The 15620-nt window shown below is 58.0% G+C and overlaps 1 protein-coding gene across 1 annotated transcript in view; it reads left to right on the top strand.

Moving 5' to 3' along the window:
• The window catches only part of ZFPM1 (zinc finger protein, FOG family member 1), a 94856-nt gene that overhangs the window by 63250 nt on the left and 15986 nt on the right, over positions 1–15620 (top strand). Inside the window, exons 2-5 of the mRNA XM_066583815.1 lie at positions 4329–4500; positions 10521–10620; positions 10695–10904; positions 12447–12671. Of these exons, the coding sequence (XP_066439912.1) occupies positions 4329–4500; positions 10521–10620; positions 10695–10904; positions 12447–12671 (707 nt within the window). The remainder of the gene's footprint in view (positions 1–4328; positions 4501–10520; positions 10621–10694; positions 10905–12446; positions 12672–15620) is intronic.

The raw sequence follows: 15620 nt of genomic DNA, 5'->3' as shown, positions 1-15620 counted from the left end.
GATCCGGCTGCAGAATGGCGCGGCGTTTCTATTGGCGCCGCGATCTCGGAGCTTTTACTGGAGGTCACAGTTCAGCGCTGATAAACATTCCAGTTTGTGCGGTGTCAAAAAAATCAATAAATGGGAATTGTGATTTTTGAGCTTTGTGATGGCAGCCGAGGGGGGGAGACCCCAAACACAAGACCCTCAAAGGAGGGGGTGGGGGGCGGGGGAGACCCCAAACACAAGACCCTCAAAGGAGGGGGTGGGGGGCGGGGGAGACCCCAAACACAAGACCCTCAAAGGAGGGGGTGGGGGGGAGACCCCAAACACAAGACCCTCAAAGGAGGGGGTGGGGGGTGGGGTGAGACCCCCAAACACAAGACCCTCAAAGGAAGGGGTGGGGTGAGACCCCCAAACACAAGACCCTCAAAGGAGGGGGTGGGGGTGAGACCCCTAAACACAAGACCATCAAAGGAGGGGGTGGTGGGGGGAGACCCCAAACGCAAGACACTCAAAGGAGGGGGTGGTGGGGGGGAGACCCCAAACGCAAGACACTCAAAGGAGGGGGGGAGAGACCCTAAACACAAGACCCTTAAAGGAGGGGGTGGGGTGAGACCCCCAAACACAAGACCCTTAAAGGAGGGGGTGGGGTGAGACCCCCAAACACAAGACCCCAAAAGGAGGGGGTGTTGGGGGTGGGAGACCCCAAGCACAAGACCCTCAAAGGAGGGCGGTGGGGGTGAGACCCCAAACGCAAGACCCTCTAAGGAGGGGGTGGTGGGGCGGAGACCCCAAACACAAGATCCTCAAAGGAGGGGGTGGGGGGCGGGGGAGACCCAAAACAAAAGACCCTCAAAGGAGGGGGTGGGGGGCGGGGGAGACCCCCAAATGCAAGACCCTTAAAGGAGGGGCAGGGTGAGATCCCAAACACAAGACCATCAAAGGAGGGGGAGGAGGTGGGATGAGACCCCAAACACAAGACCCTCGAGGGGCTCATTGTCATCCGCAGTGTCCTGGCCTAAACTGCTCCTCCTCTCATTGTCCTCATGGCGGAGGCTCCCATGAACACAAGCGCCAGAGGTTCTCAGACTCCCCTTATGGAACCTTCTGGTCTGACAAGTGCCAGATTATCAGATGTCGGATTAAGGCCTCCTTCACACGGGTGTCACAGCATTTACACGAGAAAACCGCAGCGATATTGCATCGCTGGTCCGTTCCATATCGCTGGGTCAATCACAATTGGTTCAATCACAGATATTCATCGAGCGCTGGCTGTGATTGGCTAAGCGTCAGCCAATCACTGCCAGTGCTTCCAGGAGGCGGGATTTTTTCAATCCCCGGCCAGAAGATGAAGAGGAACAGGGTCGGGCCCCGGGGAGAAGCTGCGGCGGCCCGGACAGCGCAGGAGACGTGATGTATACACTTTTTTTTCCTTTTCCTTCAGCTACAGCTTATTTTCGGGGTAGGGCTTAACATTTCCAGTTCCCCTGAAAATCCTCGCATGTGGTGCTACAAAGTGACGGCAGTGCCGCGAGAAGACGCAGTGATATTGCTGTGATTTTTCTGGTGGCGATGCCGTGTCGCCCGTGTCAGGGAGGCCTGAAGGGAGTGAGGCGCTGGTGTGTACCCGCAGGAAGGGATTCTGGTCCAGCGCTAGAGCGTGGCATTGGGGATGTTGGGTCCGTAGGGGCCCCGACCACTAGGACTGCCCTCACAGGGGCCAGGATCGCACCCTTCCCGCTGCAGCAGGTGTAATCCGGCTGTTAGTCGGCATTGTTCCCCTCTACCTGGGAATCTCCTCCGCCGACGAGCCGTGGAAACTAACCCTTCAGCTGCTGGATCCTAGGCCGGGGCCACATGTAATTAGGGGGTGCCAACTATTGCCCGTCTGTGTGACCTCCCACAAACCGCCTGTGTTTTGGCCACGAGCTGCGTGTGACTTTTCTGCCATAGAGAAGAATGTAAATTGCGTGCGACTCTTTTGCCGCGGTCGTTCGCATTCCTATTAATGGCAGTCTCGTGACGGACGCCGCAGGGCGCTCACGTGTGCTTCTTGTGACTGCAGTCTTGGGGCGTGTTCACACGTGGCGGATTTGCTTCCCGCAGCAGATAATAGATTGCAGCAAACTGCGCGCCATTTCTGTCGCCCGGTACCGCTGGCCTAACGGATTGCAGCTCCGGAACTGTCCTGTCTTCTGTAGGCAGTGCGCCCCCTACTGGCAGGACGGGCTCCCAGCTGCCGTCGATACTGAGGTCCGTATCTTTTTAGCCCACAGCAGGATCGCTGCCCCTGATCGATCGGCGCTCCTCCCAGCAGGATACGAAGTCTGGCGGTGACCTTCCGCCGCTCCCAGGAAACCCGCTAATAGTCCGAGGCTCATTATGGATTATCAGCCACAAACAGCCCCGCTTACCTGCAACATTTACTTAATGATCCCAGCGATAGTGCGCCGAGCAGCCGGCCAATCAGATGCTGCGATGGCAGATTAGATACGGGGCCGGTATGAGCTCCCCGCACTATTGATACAGCGGCCGCCGCGGACTTTGCCTCCTGTGATAATCGGGGGATGAAAGATTATTCTTAACTATTTGCTGACTGAGTGTTCTTAATATTAATGACTGCAGCCGGCTCAGCGAGCAACAGCCGTCGGGGGGCGAGACCTGGGGGTCACCTGTGAACGTGGGGGGCAGCGTGGAGCCGCAAAGCCTCAGGCCAACCCTGATGTCGCTGCAGCGTGACCGCGAAACCCAACCGTGGTGGCGAGCGCTGCTCTTGCTCTAAGGACACCATTCACTTGGAAACCCCATACATTGTATGACCCCCTTATCACAGCCCCCCGACCCCCTTATCACAGCCCCCCGACTCCTTTATTAGACCCCCGCTGCCCTTTATGGTAATTCCCCCCCGTGACCCCGGAGAGCGGCATAAAGTCATGTGACAAGTTTTCCGCGGATCAGTTTCAGTGTGAATCCACATTAGATGGAAGATCCAGCGATCGGAGCGACTTCCAGCGAGGCCGGTCATCGGGGCTGGACTAGCCGGGGGCTCACTGCCAACCGCGGGGGGGGGGTTCTCGTGTAACGGTGTGGGGAGTATACCGAGAATGGCGCGATCGAGGAAAACATCCAGGGGAAGGGGATCCTGCGGACGGAAACAACTCATCACTGAAAGGGGTCGGAGGAGGATGTCAGGAATCGCTCTGACCAACAGGCTGCACAGTCAGCTGAATACAACGCTGGAGCTCCAACTAACGTGTCCGAACGCACAACTCGCCGTTCCTCCGCACGGATGGTATAACAGCGGGCGACCAGTTCCAGCGCCATTGTGTCTAAGAGAAACAGACTCCAGCGGGCAAAAGAGCGCAAAACTTGTATCACTGAGCAGCGGAGAAACATCTCCTGGTCAGATGGAGCCAGATTTATGTACTGATGGGAGGGCAGAATTTGGTGCAAGCAGCATGAATCGCTGACCCCTTCCTGTCAGCCGGTCAGAACATGTCAGCACCGCCATCTAATCTACAGGGAATACAAGAAGCTTCCTGTCCGCAGGGGCCGGTATGCCTGCAGGAGGTTCATCACCGCCCACTAAATGGGGGCTATTAAAGGGGCGTTCGGAGTAAATGCATTAAGAAATTGTACCAAATTAGGAAAGGCAGCCTAGAATCTCGCGCTCATCTGGATTACCGCCGGCGGTTCTGGACGTCCCTCCATATTTCCTCTATGCAGCTGACCGTCTGAGGTCTCTGGGAACACGACTGCTGCAGTGGCTGCTGTGCGGCGGTCCCGTCTGTCCGCCGGCGCCTTATCAGCGGCTCTGTGTATTTTCCTTGGTGGGGTTTGATACAGAGAAGATAGATGGGTGTTTGTGCCATGGAAAGTGTCAGGCTGCAGTGTTATCAGCTGGACGCAAACGCCCGACCTCGCCGCTCCCGTCCGACCCCGAGGGCCCCGACCTCGCCGCTCCCGTCCGACCCCGAGGGCCCCGACCTCGCCGCTCCCGTCCGACCCCGAGGGCCCTGACCTCGCCGCTCCCGTCCGACCCCCGAGGGCCCCGACCTCGCCGCTCCCGTCCGACACCGAGGGCCCCGACCTCGCCGCTCCCATTCGGGCGCACCGACCTCGCCGCTCCCATTCGGGCGCACCGACCTCGCCGCTCCCATTCGGGCGCACCGACCTCGCCGCTCCCATCCGGGCGCACCGACCTCGCCGCTCCCATCCGACCCTGAGGGCCCCGACCTCGCCGCTCCCATCCGTCCGCGGTCGCCCCGACCTCCCGGATGGTGGCCATGTCAGTTTCTGCGGGTAGAATGCGTGTGACGGGCGGCGCGCAGGATTCTGTCTACCAGCACAGTCACCCTTTGTCTCCTTCTCTCCACAGATGAGTTGGTTTTGGAGATCCCGTCACCCGATGGCGTCGGTCAGGTTCGAGCCGAGAGCAACATCCTCAAGGGCTTTACGTGGGGGCCGTACAGAGGAGGCTTCAGCGGTGCTGCATCTTCTCCCGACCGGACAGACCTGGTAAGACCCAGCAGGGGGCGGCGTGGGAACCAGCCGCCCGTCCGCCACCTGATACTGAGTAATCGATAGCAGCGAGGCTGCGGTTAAAGGGACAGTCACCTACTTGTGGTCCTGTCAGCTTCTGCGCTGGCGGTCGGTGACCCGCTGAGCAATAGTCGTTACATTATCTCGGCTTAAAGACCATGGCCGGATCGCGGCTTGTCGTTTGGTGTAAACGCTCGCCGTTGTGTTACACATAGAAGGTGCAGTGCTGAGCGAGAAGCCCGCGATCCAGCGGTGAAGGCTGTCGGTGCGCTCTGTGCCGGCGCTGATGACCTCAGCGGTGTCACTGGCACTCATGCAGAGCGTTTACCCGGCTGTCGCCCCTACAGAAGGACCATTCGTGTTCCACCTACCGCTGACCGCGCTGCATGCTCCTCCCATCCTCAGTATGTGGTGCTGACCACGGGAATGTTGGAGGAGGTAGGTGGGGGGTGGATGAAGGGTAATCGGGGGCATCGACTCGTTTTATGTTTCATGCACTCTTGCTAAGTATTTGGGGGCATGAGCATCGCTGCGCCAACAGCGTCCTGTCAGAGGGGGCGCTGCACGTTCCCATCGGGCGCCGCGCCAATTGAGAAGTGAATTCCGTCCGAGGCGCAAGATCTGCAGCTGGAAGTTATGGGGCGAAATAAAGTGACTGTAGCACCAAATCTGAGCCGCCGTATCTTGCGGCGGGGGAGGGGCGTTATCTCATCCGCTGCGGTGACGGAGGCCATTATCTGCTGGGAATGAAATCCCTCATTAACCCCTTATCTCCCCTCTGGAGGTGTTGTGATCTGCTGGCGCCACGAGGCGCCACAGGAGTGATTGATTCCTCGCAGATAACGTCATTAATTCTCTGCATATTCCCGCTGGTGTTTTCGGCCGTCATGGCGGCTCTGGACGGTGCGCCGCTCATCATTTCCCCTCGGAGAAGCTTCATCCTCAACACTTCAAGTATCTCTGAACTTCCTGGCAGCGTCTTCTCTAATTGTCGCCCATCCTCCCCCGTTAACCCCTTCTCTGCCGGCGCCGCTTACTGGACAGTAGCTTCTAGAACCTGCAGATCCAGACGGAAGGCAAACTGACATGGAGGAGGAGCAGCGCCCCCCGGAGGAGCGACAGCCGCACCTCACATTGCATCCGCGCACGAGCCGCCGCCGCCGGCGAACTCCTATGTCCCTTAAATAGAGAAACCCAAAAAACACTTAAATTGGCATAAAGTCGTAAGTAGAAAAAAGTTGTATGTTTGTGGCGCCGGATCCGCGGTTCAAAACACCGAAGTTTGTATGTTTCCTCCGACAATCCAAAGACCTTCTAATAGGTGAGCATAGATTGTGAGCTCACGTGGCAACAGCACTAGTATGGTGCCCGCTGCAGGTAAATACACCCCCGCCCCATTATCAGAGACCCCCAGATAGTGGCATGGTGGATCTCTTCTGGCCTTCAGATCTGCAGCGATTCCCCCTGGTGTAGATCCCACTCGGTGATGAGATCCTCCTGCAGGAACACCGGCCCCTGCGGACAGGAAGCTTCTTGCAGTCCCTGCAGATTAGATGGCGGTGCTGACATGTTCTGACCGGCTGACAGGAAGGGGTCAGCGATTCATGCTGCTTGCACCAAATTCTACCCTCCCATCAGCACATAAATCTGCATCCATCTGACCAGGAGATGTTCCTCCGCTGCTCAGTGATACAAGTTTTGCGCTCTTTTCCCCGCTGGAGTCTTTCTGTTTCTCTTAGACACAATGGCGCTGAACTGGTCGCCTGCTGTTATACCATCCGTGCGGAGGAACGGCGAGTTGTGCGTTCGGACACGTTAGTTGGAGCTCCAGCGTTGTATTCTGCTGACTGTGCAGCCTGTTGGTCAGAACGATTCCTGACATCCTCCTCCGACCCCTTTCAGTGACGAGTTGTTTCCGTCCGCAGGATCCCCTTTTGCTGGATGTTTTCCTCGATCGCGCCATTCTCGGTATACTCTCCACACCGTTACATGATAAACCCCCCGCGGTTGGCGGTGAGACCCGGCTAGTCCAGCACCGATGACCGGCCTCGTTGGATGTCGCTCCGATCGCTGGATCTTCCGTCTAATGTGGAGTCACACTGAAAACTGATCCGCGGAAAAAGCTTGCGGCCTGCGGACTATAAGTGCGGTCGGCAGCGGCTGTTTACTGCACTGCGAAGATTCCCAGCAGGGGACCGCTGCGCCTCTTTATATAAAGGACCAGCGGCTGCCAGTCAGCTCATGTGGCCGGGCCTTGGGGTCACCGTAACACAGTGCCGCCGCTCTGGTGCCCGTGAATCTCAGCGCCCCTCTGCCTCCTGCCGCTGATTGTGTCGGTCAGTGGGCCAGAAGTTAATCATAGATTCCTAGAATGGTAGAGTTGTAAGGGTCCTCTGGGGTCATCGGGTCCTCCGGGGTCATTGGGTCCGACCCCCTGCTCAGTGCAGGATCACTAAATCATCCCAGACAGATGTCTGCCCAGCCTCTGTTTGAACACTTCCATTGTGGGAGAACTCCCCACCTCCTGTGGCAGCCTGTTCCACTCATTAATCCCCCTCACTGTCTAATATCTAATCTGTGTCTCCTCCCTGTCAGTTTCATCCCATTGCTTCTAGTCTTTCCTTGTACAGATGAGAATAGGGCTGATCCCTCTGCTCTGTGACAGCCCTTCAGATATTTGTAGACGGCTATTAAGTCTCCTCTCAGCCTTCTCTTCTGCTAAACATTCCCAGATCCTTTACCCGTTCCTCATAGGACATGATTTGCAGACCGCTCACCATCTTGGTGACTCTTCTCTGAACTTGCTCCAGTTTGTCTATGTCTTGTATAAAGTGGGGTGCCCAGAACAGGACACAGTATTCCAGATGAGGTCTGACTAAGGAAGAGTAGAGGAGATAATGACCTCACGTGATCTAGACTCTATGCTTCTCTTAATACATCCCAGAATTGTGTTTGCCTTTTTGGCTGCTGCATCACATTGTTGACTCATGTTCAGTCTATGATCTATTAGTATACCCAAGTCTTTTTCACATGTGCTGCTGCTTAGCCCAACTCCTCCCATTATGTATGCGCTTTCCTCATTTTTCTTGCCCAGATGTAGGACTTTGCATTTCTCCTTGTTAAATACCTTTCTGTTAGTCGCCGACCACTGTTCAAGCTTTTCTAGATCTTTCTGAATCCTCTCTCTCTCTTCCCTAGTATTAGCTATCCTTCCTAGCTTTGTGTCATCGGCACATTTGATCAGTTTCCCACAATTCCCTCCTCCAGATCATATATAACAATGTTGCCCAACACTGGGCCCCGGACAGAGCCTTGTGGTCCCCACTTGATACATTCTTCCACTTGGATGTGCAGCCATTTATGACCACTCTTTGAGTACGATCACTCAGCCAGTCGTGAATCCACCTAACAGTTGCCTTGCCAATCCCAGATTTGGTCATTTTCCCAATAAGTCTGGTATGAGATACTTTGTCAAATGCTTCACTAAAGCCAAGATATACTATATCCACCGCATCTCCCTGATCAGCCCAGTCAGTGATTCTGTCATAGAAGGACATTAGATCAGTCTGGAAGGACTTGTTTGTTAGAAACCCATGCTGCTCTGGTTCATTACTCCATTCTCATCCAAGTACTTGCATACATGCTGTTTAATAAGATCTTTCCCGGTATGGAAGTCAGGCCCACAGGCCTGTAGTTTCCTGGATCCACCTTCTTCCCTTTTTTAAAGATCGGTATAACATTTGCCCTTTTCCAATCTTCTGGGACTTCTCCTGTTCTCCAGGAATTCTCACAGATTATGGCGAGTGGTTCAGCAATTACCTCCGCTGCTTCCTTTAGTATCCTAGGATGTAATTCATCTGGACCTTGAGACTTGGATTCATGTAAGTTAGCTAAGTGTTGCCTCACCATCTCTCTGCTTTATAGATAGCCTGTATTGTACAGGGAGCTGCAGAACCCCTTGCCTCTCCGGCCGGGGCACCCTTCCCCCGCTCGTCCTCTGCCAGCTAGGAGCCCCTGGATGCCGAGCAGCGGATGCCGCCTAGATAGAGTTTCTGATGCTATCGGTGCAGCGCAGACACTGACCTCTTTGTCTCCCAAGAAAACAACACATCTTGTCACAGACATTGGGGGGGCTGCAGACCCCGATCCGCGGCTATTCCTTCAAGGCTCCTGGAAATGATCGAGCACAAGTTTTCTTCGTAAATGAGCAGCCGCCGCAGGGAAGCGCTTGCCGCCATCGTCCTGCTTCTCGGCATGTAGCACTAACCTACTCCACAGCGCCGTGCAGGTCGTCCGTCCCAACCGCGTCTCTTCTCGGGCTGATAGCCAAATGACCCATCAGGTTGGAAGGAGACACCCTCCCCCCCCCCCCCCCCCCGAACACGCGGAGAACATACCAGCTGCTGACCATCGTTCATGCATGCCCCCCCCCCCCCCCCCCCATATCATGGTCGGCAGATGCACTTGTGGTCATGATGGGTGAGTGGCGCTCCCCTAGAAGAGCGCGAGGGAATGATGGGAAGATGTCAGAAGTTTTGCCAATCCGGCCCCTGCGCCGCTAAGGGGGTCCGTGTTCCTGCGGGATGTCAAAGCAAAATTTATTACAACTTTAGGGAAATGGAGAAAGTCCAACTTGTCGTCTTGGTAACACGCAGCGTATCCGGGTGAGACCCCTTCCTCGGCTCGCGGCTCTGCCAGGACACGCTGCGCACCGCCGAGGAGGGTAATAAAATGGAGATTTTGCCTTTCCATTTACTCAGGTAGTTGATGTCCCCCTCGCTTCCCCTGCCAGGCCTCTTCTCCAGCGCCACCGACTTCAGCAGTCATGTGACTGATCGGAGCGGCGTGTCGGCGGGGCCCCGCTGGTGACTTGTTTCTGCCATTATCTACCCCGGGGCACTTGCTGAATGTTGCAGACTGTAAGTTTCCTGGTAACACCCACCCTCCTGACGGCGGTCCCCGCGTACCGTATCGTCAGCTGCGCTGGTACACGGCCGTCATGGCGCCCCATCTGACGAAGGCATCGGGATCCGTTGTCTCTGTGCTGCGCCACTTTCATTCCAGCAGGGAAAATGAAGACTGTTGTAACGCCGTCCGTGTTGTAAGTGCCGAGCCCCTTCTGCGCCCCCTCCCCCCTCCCCCGTTCCTCCTAATTGCCGGCGACATCATGGCGGCCGGACCTGCTGGATGCATTCTGAGCGGCGGCGGGTTTGACAATGAGGGCTTTTCTGCATCATCAGCAGTGCCCCGCTCTTTATCGTGCCGGGAACACGCGGCCGTCGCAGTGATAAGCCGAGCGGACCAGCGCCGGCGCGCTCTTCGAGGGTCTTAGAATAATTAGATTTCCTATCGTCACTGACGCAGCATCGGAGGATCAGGCAGATTAATTTCTTTCTCTGCGCTCATTAATATTCATTAGAGACGTGGAAGGACGCGGTCCTGAGCCGAGAGGATTCTACGGCAGCCGCGGGGCTCGCAGCCGCGCCGTTGTCTGCAGATGCTTTTCTGGGGTCTAGTCCGGACCCCGATCGAGTGTAAGGACGTCCACGACGGAGCGGCGGCGCAGTGCCAGGCGTTGAGCTAGAGTCTACGTTTTGTTGGTTTCTTCCTAATTTCGGAGTGTTTCGGCGCCTGCGCAGCGTTTAGTGCGGCCCTTTAAGGCCCCTTGAACTTGCTGATGAGGATGATCTGCCGCCGGCATTAAACTAGAACCGCTAAGCGTGTTAAGTCCCTCCAGAAGTGAAGCGCGGTGACATTTCTCTGAGTGACACTCCAAGTGTCTGATAAGTCAGAGGAAGAAGAGCGCTAAAAGCAGCTGCATCCACGACGGCGGGGCGAGGCTGCCCCCTGCTGGCGCTCTGTGGAACTGCTTTCTGGCAGCACAGAGGGTATCAGTTAATGTGTCGCACGCCTGTGCCCGCGCAGGATACCCGTCCGGACCGGCACGGGGGCTCATTTGACAGGTAATTAACCCTTAATTATTCTCTTTTCTGTAGAACTCCTCGCTCACGCTGGAAGTGGACAGTAAGTGTTGGCTGAGGAGCGTCATCCTCGTCCCCTGCGAACTGGAAGCCAACTCCGTAATATACCGGAAAGGTGAGCGCCTCGTGCCTCCGCACTATGTAAGAGATTGGCGCTGCCAGGAGGCTGACCACTGTCCTTGTACCCAGGTGACCAGATTTGGTGCAAGACCTCCCAGGACATCCAGCAGGGGGACGTCATCCGCGCCTTCCTCATGGCTGAGCCTCAGGCCATCCTCAACTTCAGAATCAAAGAGGAGCCCTGCGAGGCCTTCCCGGAGACCCCCACCCACGCCGAGTTCCCGCTGCTCCCCCAACAAGCTGGCATGGCTGCCATCCTGGCGACCGCAGTTGTGAACAGTAAGTGATGTGTGCGGGGATCGAATCACAAGTGCATTGTGGGATGCCTCACGTTCAGGTCGTCGGCCGCATTCAGAGCCGGGGGGTTGCGCTTCTCTATTCGTTACATCACTCGGCTTATTTACCCGCAGCGCTTGGAGCCGTTAACTTGGCTTTATGCTGGAGCCTTCGTAGAGCGACCCGCAGCCTCCCAACGGCCGGAGGCTCACCTGCGACCCGCAGCCTCCCAACGGCCGGAGGCTGACCTGCGACCCGCAGCCTCCCAACGGTCGAAGACTCGCCTGCGACCCGCAGCCTCCCAACGGCCGGAGGCTCACCTGCGACCCGCAGCCTCCCAACGGCCGGAGGCTCACCTGCGACCCGCAGCTGGCCCTGAATAGTCGCAGCCATAAAGGGGCGGTTAGAAGCCAAAACTACTCTTTTTATATATCTTTGTAATTCCCGCACCATAAGGGGCGCTGTTTGGCCGAGCGGGCATGTGCTGCCACTGTCAGTCCGCCTAGGTAATAATAATAATAATCTTTATTTGTATAGCGCCAACTTATTCCGCAGCGCTTTCAGGCCTGGATAAATGCAAAACAATACAACAATTACAATATAAGGTACATTGGGTTAGACACAAATGGGTTGGGGGAGGTACAGGAGGTGCAGGGGGTGGGGAACACAGGCAATAGGAAATATTATGTACAGATCATTTATCAGAAGGCAAACAGGGTGGGGCACCATAGAGAGGGGCAGGGGACTAGGTCAGGGGATTTGGTATGCTTCCCTGAAGAGGTGCGTTTTTAAGGCACGTCTAAAATTTCGTGCATCGGGAATTGTCCGGATGCCTTGGGGTAGAGAGCCTTGGTGCTGCTCTGGTGAAGTCCTGTAGGCGAGCATGAGAGGTTCGTATTACAGGGGTGTTTAGTCTGAGGGTGTTAGCCGATCGGAGTGAGCGGGCTGGGTGGTGTACTAGGTCACATTCGCCGTCCATGAGCCTTTGTGGCTCGCTGTGTCGCTTTCACCTGGACACATGACCAGCCTACCGCCAGTGACACAGCGGGCCACAAAGGCTCATAGACGGCGAATGTGCCAGCGGCGGCGCGGGAACTACAAAGATGCTGACTGTTGTATTCATAGGATTATTCTCAGACAGCGCCCCCTAGTGGTCGGATTTACTGACATTCCAGTTTCGTGTAAAATGAGGTTTTTCTCCTGGTAGCTTGTGCCGCGCTGCTTTATACTTGGGCACTAAGGGCTGTTATACCAAATGTGTTACAGCACTAATGGCGTCGGGACTACCCCGTCCTCTCCTCCTGGCGATCAAGCGCCGCAGCCCCGCCATCCGCCTGGTCTCCGTTTTGGAACGGCTGCCACCGGACCGCTGCAGCCAATTGGAGGCGGCAGCTGTCTCTTGGTATCACAGTTCCAGCATCGGAGGGGTGATGCCTGGAGAATGGTGCATGCCCACTGCGGGCGCTACCTGGTGGGACAGCCGGCCGCCCCTTTAATGGTTGGTTTAGGTGCCTTCTGATGTCTTTTGTCATCTCTCTGTTCCAGAGGACGTGTTTCCCTGCAAGGACTGTGGCATCTGGTATCGCAGCGAGCGCAATTTGCAGGCGCACCTCATGTATTATTGCGCCAGCCGGCAGAGCTCCACCTCTCCATCCGTTGAAGAAAAGCCCAAGGACTCCTACCCCAACGAGCGGATCTGTCCCTTCCCGCAGTGCAAGAAGAGCTGCCCGAGCGCCAGCTCCCTGGAGATCCACATGAGGAGCCACAGCGGTACGGAGACTCGCAGGTCACATGACCCTTAGGGTTCAGCACGTGAGCGGCGGTACATCAGGCGGATCTCGGGCGGCCGGATTGGAATTGCAGATTTCGCGATCGTATAATCCGTGGTAATTCGCTGCTCGACCAAATGCGGAAAACGGAGCGCAGAATGTGCTATTTTACTGCGGAGCGCATTGTGTCGGACGGGCGCCGATATATACGCAATTACATTAAACAAAAAGCTGACTGCGCACGGCCGCCTACGTGAGTCCTCCGCTGTACGTTATACCGCTGTACGCCGGGGCACGGCCGCCTACATGAGTCCTCCGCAGTACGTTACGCTGCTGTACGCCGGGGCACGGCCGCCTACGTGAGTCCTCCACAGTACGTTACGCCGCTGTACGCCGGGGCACGGCCGCCTACATGAGTCCTCCGCTGTACGTTATACCGCTGTACCCTGGGGCACGGCCGCCTACGTGAGTCCTCCGCAGTACGTTATACCGCTGTACGCCGGGGCACGGCCGCCTACGTGAGTCCTCCGCTGTACGTTACGCCGCTGTACGCCGGGGCACGGCCGCCTACGTGAGTCCTCCGCAGTACGTTATACCGCTGTACGCCGGGGCACGGCCGCCTACGTGAGTCCTCCGCTGTACGTTACGCCGCTGTACGCCGGGGCACGGCCGCCTACGTGAGTCCTCCACAGTACGTTATACCGCTGTACGCCGGGGCACGGCCGCCTATGTGAGTCCTCCGCAGTACGTTACGCCGCTGTACGCCGGGGCACGGCCGCCTACGTGAGTCCTCCACAGTACGTTACGCCGCTGTACGCCGGGGCACGGCCGCCTACGTGAGTCCTCCGCAGTACGTTACGCCACTGTACGCCGGGGCACGGCCGCCTACGTGAGTCCTCCGCAGTACGTTATACCGCTGTACGCCGGGGCACGACCGCATACGTGAGTCCTCCGCAGTACGTTACGCCGCTGTACGGGGGGGCACGGCCGCCTACGTGAGTCCTCCGCAGTTCGTTACGCCGCTGTACCCTGGGGCACGGCCGCCTGCGTGAGTCCTCCGCAGTACGTTACGCCGCTGTACGCCGGGGCACGGCCGCCTACGTGAGTCCTCCACAGTACGTTATACCGCTGTACGCCGGGGCACGGCTGCCTACGTGAGTCCTCCGCAGTACGTTATACCGCTGTACGCCGGGGCACGGCTGCCTACGTGAGTCCTCCGCAGTACGTTATACCGCTGTACGCCGGGGCACGGCCGCCTACGTGAGTCCTCCGCAGTACGTTATACCGCTGTACGGCGGGGCACGGCTGCCTACGTGAGTCCTCCGCAGTACGTTATACCGCTGTACGGCAGGGCACGGCCGCCTACATGAGTCCTTCGCAGTACGTTACGCCGCTGTACGGGGGGGCACGGCCGCCTACGTGAGTCCTCCGCAGTACGTTACGCCGCTGTACGCCGGGGCACGACCGCCTACGTGAGTCCTCCGCAGTACGTTACGCTGCTGTACGCCGGGGCACGGCCGCCTACGTGAGTCCTCCACAGTACGTTATACCGCTGTACGCCGGGGCACGGCCGCCTACGTGAGTCCTCCACAGTACGTTATACCGCTGTACGGCGGGGCACGGCCGCCTACGTGAGTCCTCCGCAGTACGTTATACCGCTGTACGCCGGGGCACGGCCGCCTACGTGAGTCCTCCGCAGTACGTTACGCTGCTGTACGCCGGGGCACGGCCGCCTACGTGAGTCCTCCGCAGTACGTTACGCCGCTGTACGCCGGGGCACGGCCGCCTACGTGAGTCCTCCGCAGTACGTTATACCGCTGTACGGCGGGGCACGGCCGCCTACGTGAGTCCTCCGCAGTACGTTACGCCACTGTACGCCGGGGCACGGCCGCCTACTTGAGTCCTCCGCAGTACGTTATACCGCTGTACGCCGGGGCACGGCCGCCTACGTGAGTCCTCCGCAGTACGTTACGCCGCTGTACGGCGGGGCACGGCCGCCTACGTGAGTCCTCCGCAGTACGTTATACCGCTGTACGGCGGGGCACGGCCGCCTACGTGAGTCCTCCGCAGTACGTTACGCCGCTGTACGGGGGGGCACGGCCGCCTACGTGAGTCCTCCGCAGTACGTTACGCCACTGTACGCCGGGGCACGACCGCCTGCGTGAGTCCTCTGCTGTACGTTACGCCGCTGTACGGCGGGGCACGGCCGCCTACTTGAGTCCTCCGCAGTACGTTATACCGCTGTACGCCGGGGCACGGCTGCCTACGTGAGTCCTCCGCAGTACGTTATACCGCTGTACGGCGGGGCACGGCCGCCTACGTGAGTCCTCCGCAGTACGTTACGCCACTGTACGCCGGGGCACGACCGCCTGCGTGAGTCCTCTGCTGTACGTTACGCCGCTGTACGGCGGGGCACGGCCGCCTACTTGAGTCCTCCACAGTACGTTACGCCGCTGTACGCCGGGGCACGGCCGCCTACGTGAGTCCTCCGCAGTACGTTACGCTGCTTTACGGGGGGGCACGGCCGCCTACGTGAGTCCTCCACTGTACGTTATACTGCTGTACGCCGGGGCACGACCGCCTACGTGAGTCCTCCGCAGTATGTTATACCGCTGTACGGAGGGGCATGGCCGCCTACGTGAGTCCTCCGCAGTACGTTACGCCGCTGTACGGCCGGGCACGGCCGCCTACGTGAGTCCTCCGCAGTACGTTACGCCGCTGTACGGCCGGGCACGGCCGCCTACGTGAGTCCTCCGCTGTACGTTACGCCGCTGTACGCCGGGGCACGGCCGCCTACGTGAGTCCTCCGCAGTACGTTACGCCGCTGTACGGAGGGGCATGGCCGCCTATGTGAGTCCTCCGCAGTACATTACGCCGCTGTACGCCGGAGCACGACCGCCTACGTGAGTCCTCCACTGTACGTTATACCGCTGTACGCCGGGGCACGGCC

The sequence above is a fragment of the Eleutherodactylus coqui genome, chromosome 11 (assembly GCF_035609145.1).
Source record: "Eleutherodactylus coqui strain aEleCoq1 chromosome 11, aEleCoq1.hap1, whole genome shotgun sequence".
Taxonomy (NCBI): domain Eukaryota; kingdom Metazoa; phylum Chordata; class Amphibia; order Anura; family Eleutherodactylidae; genus Eleutherodactylus; species Eleutherodactylus coqui.
This window is presented reverse-complemented; position numbering and strand designations above follow the sequence as displayed.